The sequence below is a fragment of the Echiichthys vipera genome (genome assembly GCF_963691815.1).
Source record: "Echiichthys vipera genome assembly, chromosome: 6".
Lineage (NCBI taxonomy): Eukaryota > Metazoa > Chordata > Actinopteri > Perciformes > Trachinidae > Echiichthys > Echiichthys vipera.
Window position 1 is genome coordinate 15,845,890 of NC_139831.1, and position 15,263 is coordinate 15,861,152.

At 40.7% G+C, this 15,263-nt stretch overlaps 1 protein-coding gene across 1 annotated transcript in view; it reads left to right on the forward strand.

Annotated features, from left to right (window-relative positions):
* dock2 (dedicator of cytokinesis 2) overlaps positions 1-15,263 on the forward strand; it is a 110,005-nt gene that overhangs the window by 74,555 nt on the left and 20,187 nt on the right. The window contains exons 27-31 of the mRNA XM_083915827.1: positions 12,000-12,095; positions 12,188-12,282; positions 13,981-14,059; positions 14,183-14,283; positions 14,536-14,594. Coding sequence (XP_083771953.1) covers positions 12,000-12,095; positions 12,188-12,282; positions 13,981-14,059; positions 14,183-14,283; positions 14,536-14,594 — 430 coding nt within the window. The remainder of the gene's footprint in view (positions 1-11,999; positions 12,096-12,187; positions 12,283-13,980; positions 14,060-14,182; positions 14,284-14,535; positions 14,595-15,263) is intronic.

Sequence of the window (15,263 nt, forward strand, 5' to 3'; positions counted from 1 at the left end):
TTCTTTGCCCCCGGGAAAAACTCCTAAGAGTGAATGTACTTTGTGTGTGCGTGTGTGTGCGTGTGTGTGCGTGTGTGTGTGTGTGTGTGTGTGTGTGCGTGTGTGTGTGTGTGTGTGTGTGTGTGTGTGTGTGTGTGTGTGTGTGTGTGTGTGTGTGTGTGTGTGTGTCTTCATTAGAACTAGTGAGGACGACTAGCCTTGACTTGTCAGCCCTTTTCTTTGCGGAGCCCTCAGATAACGATAGCACGGATATTAATTTGAAGTCACATGAAAGAAGTCTTTTCGTTTGCACTTTGCATAGACCTTATAAGTCTCACCTGCACATTTTTTTAAGGCATTTAATTCAGTGATCGGGATACAAATGAACTTTCATGTTCATTTGCACTTTGAGAGGAGTTGAGGATGTGTTGGCACCTTTCCACAAATCCAACATGGAATAAGTACATTTTCTTAAAAAGTCTGAATCCTTTTTAGCCCCTTTTCCTTGTTTATGAGGGAAACATAAGACATAATTCAAAACAATGTCCTGTTCCAGTCAGAGGGCCCTCAGTGGGGGAAAAATGAATTCTGTTTGGTTTTATGGTGTAGGGTTATTTACAGCCAGTTAGGTACCTGTAACAAGAAAAGAATGAAATATAGACAAAAAGTGCGTCATTGACAAATCCATCTGCAAATTTGTTTTACTGCTGGCTAAAGGAATGTGTGTTTGTTAAGCAGCAGAGCAGAGAAGCTCATGTAAACCTGAATATTTATGAGATATTTGCCAACAAATATTTGATAATCAGAGATAAACATGATAAATAGGAAAACTAGATCCTCGTACCATCACCAAGAAAGAAAGTGTCTAAGTTAGACGAGGAGCTGCACGCACACACAAATGCACGCACGAACACACACACACACACACGCACCCACACACATCTTATTGGTATGGCTAATAGTGTATGATATTGTCTGTTTAGCTTTTTTGCGCTCAAACTGCATACCCCTCTCTCATTTAGACTTCTCTTCCCGTCACCTCATCTTTTTATCCCTCCTATTCATCTGTCCCCATTACTCTCTCCATCCTCCTCCATGAAAGTGCACACATTTCTTTTGACTATCTTGCTGCCAATCTCCTTTCACCTTTACCTCTCTTTCTCCCCTTCATGTGTCATCCTCAAGAGAAATGGGGTGTAATTAAAGTCAATGCAGTATAATGTCATAACCTATTGATTAGGTTTCCCTACTCTGTAATTTGCATTTTATCCGTTCTAATGATAATCCATTCTCTTTCTGTGCTACAGTTGTTTCCAATTAATGCACAGTTATCAAACAAACTACTTTGAAATGTTGCATAGCAAACTTCCACTTTTGGTTTGGTTCTCAGTCGACTAAAAAACACTTCAAAAACAATTATACAATACTCCTAAATATTGAAAAAGAGAACATTCAAATGACAATGACAAAATGAATGGAGCACATTCGTGAGAAAATTGAAATCTTTACAGATTCGATTAGTGCTGAATCAAATTCCTGCCAGCATATGTTGGCTACACATCGTTCTTTCATCCAAGGACGAAAACAGAGAAATGCACTTAGCAATATTCCGATGCACCACTAATAACCCAGTATCCACAACAATCTCCTTAATCATTCAAGCATTATGACATTTTTATCAACAAATGTGCTTCTACTCCAACAGGTCCAATATCTGTAAATGTTTTCTTTTATACATTTTTCAAGCAATTTTGATCTTCCCCTTAAACATTTCTAATGTGATGTGATTGTGATTTACTTGGCTTGATGTTTTTGCCTGCGCCAATGAAAGACTGTTATACCATAGATCAGTGCACGCAAGGGTCACATACCGTATATCAGCACTGTCTCAGATGTAGATTCCTGCACACACTCTCTCTCTCTGTCTGTCTGTCTGTCTGTCTCTCTCTCTCTCTCTCTCTCTCTCTCTCTCTTACACACACACACACACACACACACACACACACACACACACACACACACACACACACACACACACACACACACACACAGACACAGAGGCACAGGGGCAGCATTAGTGTATAAGAGAAGGGTTATTGCAATATAATCCCATATTAAAGCCACACTAGCTGTTCTGATGATTGGTTCAGAGGCTTTTAATAGCAATCAGGCAGATACAGACACACACACACACACACACACACACACACGTAAAACGACAGAAGCATTTGGAATCCTTGTTAAAAGCAAAAGTCGTAATAATTGTTACGTGGTAAAACACACAAAGTAAGTGCTACACACATGAATGTACTGTAAAGAAACGCACACAGACGTAATCATATGCAGCAAATCCTACTGTGACAGATGGAGAGGATTACTCACCTGCCACACACACACACACACACACACACACACACACACACACACACACACACACACACACATACACACACACACACACACACACACACACACACACACACACACACACACACACAGGCATTGAGCCACACCATGGTCCCACTCTACTTAAACAGAAATACATCCAGTTGCGATAAACAGCCCTCCTGAAGTACAGATGTACCCACTTTTGTCAAAGCTACGGAGTTCGTCGGAAACAAGACACTTAAACAACAACAACAACACCACCAACTGGATCCTGTGGGGGTTTTTTTCCGGTGTGTTTTTGGCATCCAGAGGTTAAGGATTTTGTCCATTAGTTGGCTAACTGTGGCTTGCTCCGATTCACCAGTACCTCTTCAAATTCTGGCCGCCGTTTCAATTAATGAGCTGCTTTGAAAACAAAGTACACGCCTTGGGCTATGAGACTGGAGAGATTCCTCAGGGGGTCATAATAGAACATCTTCAAGAAGAAGAAAAAATTCAGACGTGTATGCTTTCACTTACATTACATGCACATATTTACTGTATACACTGTCATCTTTCCAAACAATTGTCTTTCAATGCTTTCTCAGTCACTTACCTTTTCTTATCCTCCCCTTTGGTCCGCATGCTTGTTGTCAGCGTCTTTCTCTCATCTCTGATAGTCCTTTAGTCCTCAGTATCGCTCTCCTTCGACTCTTTACCGCTCTCTATCTCTCTCTCCGTCTCATTCTGTTGCTACTGATCCTTGCATGCTTGCAGAGCCCAATGATCGTCCCTCCTCTCTTTCTCTCTCTCTCGCTCTCTCCCTCCCTCCCTCCCTCTCCCTCTCTTTCTGCCTTTCTCTGTTTCTCATCCCTATACCTACTGCAATTCTCACTCTCACCCTTTCTCTTTAGTCCTCACCTCTCATATTTTGTCACTCTGTTATTCTTTCCTCCGCCTTCTTTCTCTTTTACTCTCTCTGACTGTTTCTCCTTTCCTTTCTCCGTACCGGTGGCTAATCTCATGCCATGCCCTGGTTTTTGTGTGTCTGTGTGTGTGTGTTTGTGTGTGTGCCTACATTGACCCTGGCATGGTGCTACACCCAGTGAAACTTTGGCAGCACAGAAGTCTACTCCCGGGAGTGGAGCCAGGACACAAAACACATGCATGCTTGCACACAAACAAACACGCACTTCTATCAGTCACTTTATTTATATATTTTCTTGAATGTGTAAATGCGGTCTACTGTTGCCTCTCTCACTCTCTCTCTCCTTTGAGCTGTTTTGTGACCGCCCTGCCTCTTTTTTGCCCCACTTTAGCATTCTCACACCATTCTTTCCTCTTCTTTCATCTTTCTTCCCTCACACTCACTTCATCCTCTGTGTGTTTGACCGTCCTTCCTTCCACCCTCTCATTCCCGTCTATCTCATTCTCTTTTTTCTCTGCTGCCATTCATACCAGCTGAGGAGGTTGCTGCTGCTTTCTTTCTCGAGGCAAACAAGACCAAAACAAAAAAGTGATTTATGAGTAGAAAGGGAGATTAAACACCATATGACATCAGGTTCTAATAATGCTTAATTATGAATGCTTTGTTTTTTGTGCACTGCAGGAGTTTTGGGTTTACAAATTAATTCCCTCATTCTTCATGCATCGGGAAAGATGAGAATATGGTTACTTCTTTTACAGGCACGTTTAAGAGTTTTACACTAGAAAACAGAATAGGTTCCCCTAAGGGTGAATAGGGTCAAATGTTACCTAGTAGATATCACAATGAAACTTCCCCAGTTGATTACTTACATTTAGACAATTCATTTTTGGATTACAACTTTTCGGAAATCGTATGTTTAAATAAGCAAATAAGGCCTCATCTAATGCTAACTTTTGGTGAAATAGACAACGTGTGTTAAAGTCAATGCCTAAATGTGAATTTTGGATGTTTTCTTTAGTCTGAAAGAAGACATGTAATGGAAGCAAAATAGTCTAAAATCTCAAATGTAAACAGTTCATGTGTGTGTGTGTGTGTGTTTGTGTGTGTGTGTGTGTGTGTGTGTGTGTGTGTGTGTGTGTGTGTGTGTTTGTGTGTGTGTGTGTGTGTGTGTGTGTGTGTGTGTGTGTGTGCGTGCGTGTCTGCGCGTGCATGTGTGTGTGTGTGCGTGCGTGTCTGCGCGTGCATGTGTGTGTGGTCCCTTGATGCAGCATCGTAATGTCCCTCCTGACCCCTCCCCAGTCTGAAAATAACTGGTGATGTATGCGCCACTGCAAAATGGTTGACTCACCTTGCGTTGTTTCTGTTGACCTCTGATGAGGCAAGCAAAGGTGTGTGTGTGTGTGTGTGTGTGTGTGTGTGTGTGTGTGTGTGTGTGTGTGTGTGTGTGTGTGTGTGTGTGTGTGTGTGTGTGTGTGTGTGTGTGTGTGTGTGTGTGTGTGTGAGAGAGAAAGTACAATGTGAATGTGTTTGTGTACATTACGTAAGCAGTGAGTACGCAGTGCAACACGTGGGACATAATAATACACGTGTGCACTAAAACATACAAGGGAGACAGAACATGAGATAGCAGTGCTGAAGCTCTGAGGTCTCTGCTATATGATGTTGAAGTGGGGCATGAGAAGAGAAGCATGTTATTGTCAAGGAGAAGAAGAGGAGGGAGAGTACAATGTGTAAGCTCGAGTATAACCTTGCCTTCCAATACCCACACTACCATACTATTTGGTATGCCAGAAAAAGCATAGTATGTCCCAATACATATAGTATGTCAAATGCAGTATGGCGGAAATACCAGAATGTCCTTCAGTCACATTTTGGGGGTCAAGTTCAAGGTGCAATGATATGAAGAAGTAGTATGTCTCAATTGTATGCATACTGCATGCAACAATATGTACTTTTTAAGGGCAGCCGCAGTACAATGTACTCCTCTCCTCTCGTACTTCCTTCTCCTTGACCTCTCGTCCGCTATTCCTCTTCTTTTCCATCTCTTTGTTATTTGTATCAACTGATTGTGTCTCTCTGTACCTGACCGGGAAATGAGAGTCTGCAGACACATTGATCTGTTTTCCAAACATGTTCTCATACGCACTGAAATGCAAACACAAAGACACCCGTATCTCTTTCTCTGCCTCAAACACACAGCCATATCACCCTGACAAACACAACACCTCTAATTACACCTCTGCACAATCCATCTCTCTCTTTCATCCCCCTTCTCTACTTCGCACCTCAGCCCCCAGGTGTGTGTGTGTTTGTGTGTGTGTGTGTGTGTGTGTGTGTGTGTGTGTGTGTGTGTGTGTGTGTGTGTGTGTTCCCTGAGGAGGGTCAGAGATGAACATGTGTCTGAGGGTACAGTGAGGACCACTGCAGGCTTCAAGTGTTTTGTACATGTTCTACTTTAAAAAAAATGATGTAAAATCAGAGTTGGGAGCAGCCCAATGACTTGCCACCTGGGGGGACAACACAAAAGGAACAACAGAGGAGGGAAGATGAAGACTAGAAGAGAAAACAACAGGGTAGAAAGGAGAGCACAGGCAGGAAATGCACCTAAATGAAAAGCTGTGAAAAGCATCAATGGACCTGATATGGAATCATTTGTATGGATTGTTATCATGTTCCTCTGAGCTATAAATTGAATCTAATTTATTTACATATTTTAGCCAGGGAACCAGACAAATCTGTTTTATTCGCTCTGGCAGATACTGTATGTCTGGTCCCTCTCCTGTTCACACAGATTTACAGCCGGGCCAGATCCTCAGCACGCCAATCACAACCGTTTATCTTTATGGGGAGGGTTTAAGACGATGACTGACAACTTGCAGAGCCTTTGTGCAGACTCTATTGCAAGCATAAACCTTGCTTAGTAAAGAGGAGCAATGGCGGCTCCTAAAGAGGTTTGCGAAGATGCTGCTCAAAAGAAGAGAATAGCACTGATGGAACAGACGTTTTCTCTCTGATCATAAATCAACTGGCAGGCGATTGGATGAAACATTTGTCTATTAAACTCTCGCCTTAGTCGGTTTCCAATAGTGGCCTCTCGGAGGACCAGTCCCAGCCTGGTCAGATGCGTACATGAACTGATGAAGCCTCTTGGATGAGAGGTGAAACATCTTCCTAGACAAATAACCAAGTCCAGTTGCTTTTGACTGAAATTGCTTTGAGGACTCTCGGATGGTTCTGTGAAACAAAGCATCGAAGGTTAGATTATAACACGTGTTGGAAATTGAAAATGAACTGAAAGGTTCCAGACTAACTTGCATTCGTGATTTGGTTTGGCGATGTCCAGCAACATGTATTTGTGTTTGTAACTTATTTTGCGGCACAATTTAATTCCTGTCCATGTTCCTACCAGTCCCCAGAATAGGCTAAGTGTCTTGGATATCGGCCATTTAATAGGTGAGAACAAATGCGAAAATCATCCTCGTGTATCTGGTGGATTACTTGCTCCATGGTTTTAACATTATTGACTGACCGCTGTGACTAACATGCCTGACAGAATTCTATGTGTTCCTCTAACTTCTACTCTTAGTGAAGTATTTAAATAAGGGCTGTCAAAGTTAATACTTTTCTAATTTTCTGTCTTAATTTAAATTGAACGATATGTTATTTATATTTAAATGCATCAATTGCGTTTCACTGTTTATCCCACCAGGCATCTCGTGGGGATGATGAACTTTTAAACAGAAAATTCAGACTCTACGTAACTTTTGAAAATAGCTCTTTTTCTCACTCAGGGCATTTGCTGCTTCAGCCTTACTTTGATCCGTAGTTTATGGTAGCAAAAGTAAGCACACTACAAATAGATATTGCTGTGGTAAGTATCTGACTTTATGATACTGTTACAGTATGTTGTGGCGTGTCAAAAACATTTCTTTTTTTTTCACAATCTTCATGGCTGTGCAGGGACCATATGACAGTGAAGGTTTTGTTGCTGGAATGAATCAGCGTGCTACAATCGCTAACACTGCTCCCTGCAGCAGTAAACAAGCCCCAGCTGCAGTGGCACTGGACTGATGGAGTGTTTAAAGGGGTATTTCAAATCTTTTGAAGTGGGGTTGTATGGTGTGCTTATCCAAAGCCAATGAAAATCTATACTGATTTTAATGTACGCTCCATGTAGACTATTTTCACTGCTTTACTTTGCCTTGAGATTTGTCCGAGACAATGAAACCATACACTAAACTTGGGAACGGTATTCAAAATATAGTCTATAATATTCCTCAACCACTTTGAAGACCCTGTAGAGATGACGGGGGACTGTTGAGAGATTGAAACTCCTGATGGGGAACTGAAGCCGTTATCTATGCTCTCTTCAAAGCCACCAGACTCCTTTTACAAAAGAAGTGGGAGTGGCTGGTCTACCGCTGCCTCGCTCAGTGATTTTGTTTGTTATTGTGTAACTCTTGCAAATTTGAACTAAACTTTTAAAACAAAAATATCGTACATTTAAAAATAAAAAATGAAAAATTAAGTTAGCAGTTAATTGCTTAGCTTAGTCCTCCTCCCTGCTTCTTCAAACTGGGGGCATGCATTGAATATATGGAAAGGTACCTCATACAAAGCCAATTAAAGAAAATCCAAACTATCCCTTCAAATACAATAAGAATTTGATGTATGTCACAAACTGGTTCAGGAAGGAGTGACAAGGAGGGAGTCCACACATGACATTTACTTAAAATAAACAATTTAGCCCCCTCCCTGTGACATCTCTCCATCTAATGCATCAGTATAAGTCCTGTTTGAAGGTGTGTTTATTCCAGGCCTCTCTGTGTGTAATATGTGTACAAATTTAATAACCCTGTCTTCACCTTTTTAAAACTCAAGTAAACCTAAATGAACAATGAGGTGTGGAAAAAAAGCAATACCAGCAATGCATGGCTGTGTAGCATGTGTGCTGTGGAGGTGCTGAAGTTGCAAAATAAAAGTGATGCAGGGTGAAAGTTGGCAGTAGAAAGGGAGAGACAGAGTGAGGGCCAGCTTTTATAGCCTGTAAGGCCAAGGTGAAGTGCTGTGGAGTGTAATGAACATTGCATCTTCTCGGGGTTACCAGCAAAGCTTAGTTCAGATTTATTTCTGGAGGTGTATTTTCAAGTAATTGGCATTTTGATGCACCTCTGAAACTACTGCTGTTAATACATTATTAATGAGAGTGTGCAGAGTGAGAAAATGGATGGATAAATGAGACAAGTGAGGGGGGAAGAGGAGAGAAATGGTAGACCTCGTCAGAATATGTGTTCTGTTTTGTCAGTAATCTCTTCACTGTTGCGTAAGACCTTCGCCCTAACGAACCCTGAGCTCTCTCTCTCTCTCTCTCCCTCCCCCTCTCTCCTTCTCTCTCTCTGTATGTCACACTGTAGTTGTCAGTTGTTTTATCAATATACACAAGGCTCAGATGCCTCCCACATGTCTGTACATGCCATGTGTTGATGAAGCACATTCATGTGTGAGAACACAAATAGTTGAGCATTTGTGTGTGTTATTTAGATGGTGTTAAGGAGATTGGGGGCATAAGTCCTCAGAGAAGAAGAAGTAGGGCAATACGACACATGACCTACACACAAACACACAGGCACACACAAACACAGCGAACATGAAACCAGAAAGTACTGAACTGTAGAGAAGTTTTGGTGTGTGTGTGTGTGTGTGTGTGTGTGTGTGTGTGTGTGTGTGTGTGTGTGTGTGTGAGTGTAAATCTTGTTTTTGATCAACCATTACGCACTAAGAAGGCAAATAAGGAAGAGAGAAAGTGAGAAGTTGGCTTTTCTACTTGCTCTTCTCCGTCAGTGCTTTGTATACTGACACAATTTAAACGTTTGCCACCATGTTAGGAAAACCATCATTGACAGAGCTCTCTTCATGTTGAGTTTTGCTTTCAGTTGCAGGAGTTCATTTTAGTGACTCAAAGACAAAAAGGACGAGGATCTAAACCAGGGCTTGTACCTTTGTTTTAGTAACAGTTCTTACTTTGGTGACAAACTTAATGATCTACTGGCACTTAAAAACATGATGGGAACATGGGGGTGGAAAGAGAAGTAAGAATGAAAGGAAGGAGGATTAAAGAAGACAGTGTGTGCTGACAGGGTTTCTGGTGTCACTGCACTGCAGGAATAAAGTAGAGTGCAGGATGAAGGTAGCCACACACATCCAAGAAAATACCGTTCTCTTTGACATTTAGAATCACAGACAATTTTAAGTCCATTTCTGTGTGTCTGCCTTTTTATATTTGCTCCAAAACTGTACACTGGTAAAGTGTACTGAAAAAGTGTTTTTCTAATTGGAATGCAGGCAAGTGTGCACGCTCAACCCGCCCATTGCGATCAGATCAAAGCTGTCACCACATTAGATGCCGTTCGTCTTTCATATTCGATTATCCATCCATCAACCTTCATCTCTGTATCGTGTTTCCCTTCCGTGCCAACAACTTTGGAGGATAATTTCACCCCAAACCCCTGGCTTGCAGAAATACCTGCACATCTGCCATGTTTCTGAAAAAGGGTTTAGGGACATCATTCCAGCAATTAAGCAAAGCAGAGGGGAAGGCTAAGAAAACAATAATGTAGAAGTAGAACCAAAGTTATTGATAATGCCTTGAAGCAGGACATAAGCCAAACATAACAATGCTTCACACTGGACATGAACACTGGTAACCTGGTGTCCTCGGAGTGCCTGACCCCTTTCAGGCTCTCCCTGCATGCATTTTTTTTTTTACGGACAGCTACAGCAATGAAAATAAATTTGGCAGATGAAAAAGAAAAAGCGGGGAAAATTGAATAGCAAAAGTAGCAGGGCTGCTTTATGTTTTCCAGTTAATGTCATTTTGAATTTCCTTTAATTTTCTAATTTTCCAGAAAGATTTTCCATATCAAACTTTACCGAGCTTCATTTTAGGTTATCAGTAGGTCATTGTGTCGGCTGGACAGAAAATACTATGTTCACAGAGAGAAAGGATTAAGAAAACAAAGAAACGGGTGGAGTCCAGTTAGAAGTGAGGAGTGGAAGGTACTGATGGTAAATGACAAAACTTTCTCTACACTCTAAGAAATAGTATTGTTCATATTAGGGATTGGCGTAAGTGCTCGATTCCTCTAGTAGTCCTTTTTTTATTGAACTCGATTGGTAAAATACAGCCCTCGAGATTTTGTGTGTGTTCCAGCGCAGCACCTCTTTCTTCTGCGTTTGACCCGGGATACAATCACCGTGGATTTTTGGAACCAGCTCTTCGTCTCACCATCCGAGAGAAGTTGTGTGAACTACATGGCAGTGTTACTGTGCAAGGCCCTGACGACATGGAGGGGGAAAAAGCGGTACATTCAGGACTGTGCGTTCTGGCAAAGCAGCACTGATGATTAACAGAATGCGAACATGGATTTAATTATGTTTTTGTAAGGAACCAATGTTTTAAAGTTGTGATTGTGAAAAATGCGATCCCTCAATCTTGGAATTAACTACTCGTGCCCATCCCTAGTTTATATAGAAACTATTTTTATATTCAAGTCATTGGTCATTTCTGTTCTCTCTGTGTCTTTCCCCTCTGGTTGTGGAAAAGGTTTGTGTTACCTTTTTCATGAATAATGTGCTTTAATCCAGCTCAAGGGTTTTTCCCTTCAACATTAGACATTTTCATACACACTTAAAACTTGAGGGCTGTTTAAAACTTTTTCCTCCTGTCCTTATCTTTCATGTCGGTCTTACTTTCACAGAGTTGCTTGCTCCTTCTCCCTCATCTTCTCCCTCCTTTACTTTCATCTTCTGCCTCTAATTCTCCAGTCTCTCTCTGTGTTTTTATGTACTACTCACCTTGGGCCATATTCCCAGTCAACTGCACACACGGAGGAGTTGATACCTCATTAAATACGCCAATACAAAAAAAAACCCTGCAGTATATAAATCTGTATGTAAATTTGCCACAAAAATGAGAGTAGCTTTTGTGAAATTCAAGAGGATGTGCTTTTATGATATGTTTTTTACCATGCCACAATATCACACTGTAAACTGTCTGACCCTTTGTGTTGACCGCATCTTGTATTCCACATCCAATCATGTCCTCTGTTTTTCTTCACAAAATGTAAATCAAATAACATGTTAAAAATGTTTGGGTTTTTTTCTGAAGCAACTTGCACTTGTCACCGTTTGCTGCTAGGAGGAATTTTGAAAGCCTTCATTTCTGTGTGTGTGTGTGTGTGTGTGGTAAGGCAATTGAGAATATATTTCCGAAATCTCACCTTGTGGCAGAGGGCCACAATTTAAATTATAGAATACATTTTAGAAACTACAGAGGCTGTCTTCCTGGAAATGGTTATGTTTGTTTATAGTCATTATGGTAATTTGCGAATAACATTGCGGTAACAACTTATTCGTGCACACAGCATCTTTAAAAATAACATCATGGCGTCTTGTTCAGAGCACTGCCCTTTTGTTCCAAGGTCCTCTATTTCATATTGTTGATGCTCTTTGGAGCAAAGATTGTGGCTTGAATTGGCAAGTGACACAATTGCTCTGAGGTTTTCTTGAAATTCAATTTAGGCAGCCGACATGGTGCAGCAACAAATTATCTTAAGAGATTTAAATATTTTCAGGTTAAGATATATGGCACTCAGTGTCAGAGCAGCTGCACAGTGCCCAGAAAGTAATGGTGCGTCTCTTTCTCTCTCACACTGTACCTTTGTAGTCCAGGGTGGTAGCCTGCATGACAGCTATCCTCAGTCAGATGGATGATCGTCACTATGATACATACATAGAAACCTTTGCAACTCTCGATCTAGTGGTGAGTACACAAACACTGATGGTAAAAAAAAAAACTCTCCCTGAATTAAGATATAGTTATGCACTCATATCCTCTTTCTCGTTCCACTGCAGGACTTCCTGATGGAGTCCTTCCTACTTTTCAAGGACCTGATTTGGAAACATGTGTATCCCTCTGACTGGATGGCTATGATCATGGTACAGAACAGGTACTACAAGAACACACACACACACACACTGTCACACTGAAACCCGACAGGGTCCAACATACATCGGGCCACTAAATGCATTTAGCGATTGCTCGAAAAAAGTGAAATAAATTCAAATAATTTTCCAGGCATTGCTTTATGAACGATGTTATGTTTGCTCTACTGTCTGTGCGCGAACTGCTATTGGGATGTTGAGGCTTGGTGTATGTGAATTATAATATTGTTGACATCCACACTAACAAATTGTGTAAATAAGGAGTCTGCAGGGGGAGAATGAATGTTAGTTGGCTGTGAATTACTCTGCTTTGCTTAACTTTAAAGGTGCATAAATTAACAACTCACTGATATACCTTGACACTGTGTAGCTGCTATCATGATCTATCATTGGGGCAGAGGTTTTGAATCTGAATCAATATTACAGTCTTTGACTAATAAATAAGTTGCATCTGTGATCATTAACAGTTTATTCTTAGACATTACTTTTTTCTTTTTTCCTGAAAGCAATAGTTTGGATTTTGAGTGGGGTTATATGAGGTAGTTATCCATAGTCAGTGTATAACCAGTTTGTAAACACATGGGGGGCAGCAGTCAAACATGTTTCAGCTAGCTAAAAAGTTTGCATCAGTTGGTTAATCTGTATGTGTTACTTTTAAAAGGGTAAGGGAATAATAAAACAAACATACAAATTACCGCATTTTCCTGAATATAAGACAACCCTGATCCTTTTTCAAGAATCATTTTCGGAAAAAGCCTTTTTGAAGACCAAATCTAGTTTAACAAAAAAACAAGTATTTTCTCTAAATCCAATGTCCTTTCAAACCCACCGTTCCAATGACCGAACAAAATGATTCTTTCTTCTCAAACCATAAATAGTCCTCTTCAGGAACCCATTTTACTGAACAAACAAAATGTTCAGTCAGTTTTAAAATAACGTTGGTCAAAAAAAACAAAACCAAGTGATACCTGCTGTGTCTAATAGAGCCTCCCTTTCCTTGGATGCTTGACAGCTGTTTGACTCTGCCTTGTTAATCACCATTAAATTAAAATAGCATCAGAACTCCTCCTTCGTTGTCGTCTAGCTCTGCCGACTTTTGAGACACTTTTTTTGGGCGATCACTGTCTCTCCATGTTTCATGGCCCCTTTCACAGTAAGCTAGTTTTCTCTGTAAACAGTGTCGTTGTCAATTGTGTTGTGATTAATGACTGTCATGAGAGGAACTCATTTTAAAGATTTTTGGCGCCATCTGCTGTTGTGACTGTATATCGACATATAGCATAGAAAACGGCTTTGGTTTAATCAAAAAGCGCTGTTTGATGAAGGTGAAGCATTGGAAATATTCTGAATATGGCGTACACTTGGACTGATGTAGATTTTTGTTTAGTGGGCATTCTTTTTTTTTTGTCATGCTGCCCCCATCCACAGCAGTACGTACATTGCTGAGTTTCCATGCTGGGACTTCCGCTTCTCCAACTGGGGACATGATCTACAGTAGATCATTCACTTAATATAAAAGTAAATCGTACAACCCCACTTCAAAAAATCCAAACTAACCCTTTAAGGTGTTTTTATTTATTTATGAATCATTCAACAACGATCACTCTGCTGGAAGTCACCTTTGGAGCATTGATATCCACAATTCTACTTTATTGGTATATTTTGTTTGCGAGTGTGCAATCGTGTGTGTTTCTGTCCATTAGAGTTTTCCTGAGAGCCATCAATACCTATGCAGACACAATGAATCAAAAGTTCCTCAATAATGATGACTTTGAAGTGCAAGTAAGTGGGTTTATGTGGTCTTATAGGCTTTGTCTTATATTGACAGCACTGTTCCTTTTGTTTACTTTTAACACAGAGCTCTATTGTCCCCCCCCTCCCTTCCTTCCTCTTCCCCCCATCTAGCTGTGGAATAACTACTTCCACTTGGCGGTGGCGTTTATTACCCAGGAGTCTCTGCAGCTTCAGCATTTTTCCCATACCAAGAGGAACAAGATTCTTGCCAAGTGAGAAAGGGGCCATATAATTTCCTTATTTACCTCACCTACTCTCCGGGCTCCAGTGAAACACTCAGTGATTTGTGATCTATTTTGGAGTCCGCATTTACTGTTTACACTCCCACTGCCTGTAGATAGACATCTTATTTAGTTCATGTAGGGGAAGATTAGCACAGCATTATCTTTCCCATTTGGCTTTTCAGTTATCATCAGGTTCTGAAGGTGAAAATAAGTGTACTTCTCTCTCTCACTTCATTTCAGATATGGAGATATGAGAAGACTCATTGGCTTTGCTATACGTGACATCTGGTACAAACTAGGTAAGTTTATATGGTTGCTTTGCTGCTTCTTGGTAGGCAAACATGAATATTAACTCTACATCAAATCATAGCTGTCTGTGTAAGTCAGTGCACAAATCAACCAAGCATCAGCAGAATTAGTTTTAATTGTTTAATTGTAAGACACACAAATCTACATAACTTTATCACCAGGCGACGATAGTCCAATACAAGCACTGAGTTGCTGCATCGAGAAAATCAATGATTGGATGGAGCATAATTTTCTCTTATTAAACAAAAGAAAAAACTAAAATAATTGGTTTTGGAGCTAAGGAAGAACAATTAAAAGTCAGCACACAGCTATAAATGGTAATGCTTAAAACCACAAACCGAGCCAGGAACTAAGGTGTAGTCATGGACTCAGACCTGAACTTCAACAGACACATTTAAACAATTAAAGAATCAGCCTACTATCACCTAAAGAATATATCAAGGATTAAAGGACTTATGTGACAGGGGGACTTAGACAAACTTGTCCATGTATTTATTTTCAGCAGGTTTGAATACTGTAACAGCGTCTTTACAGGTCACTAAAAAGTCAATCAGACAGCTGCAGTTAATTCAGAACGCTGCTGCTCAAGTCCTCACTAAGACCAAAAAAGTAGATCATATCACTCCAGTCCTCAGATCTTTACACTGGCTTCCTGTCTG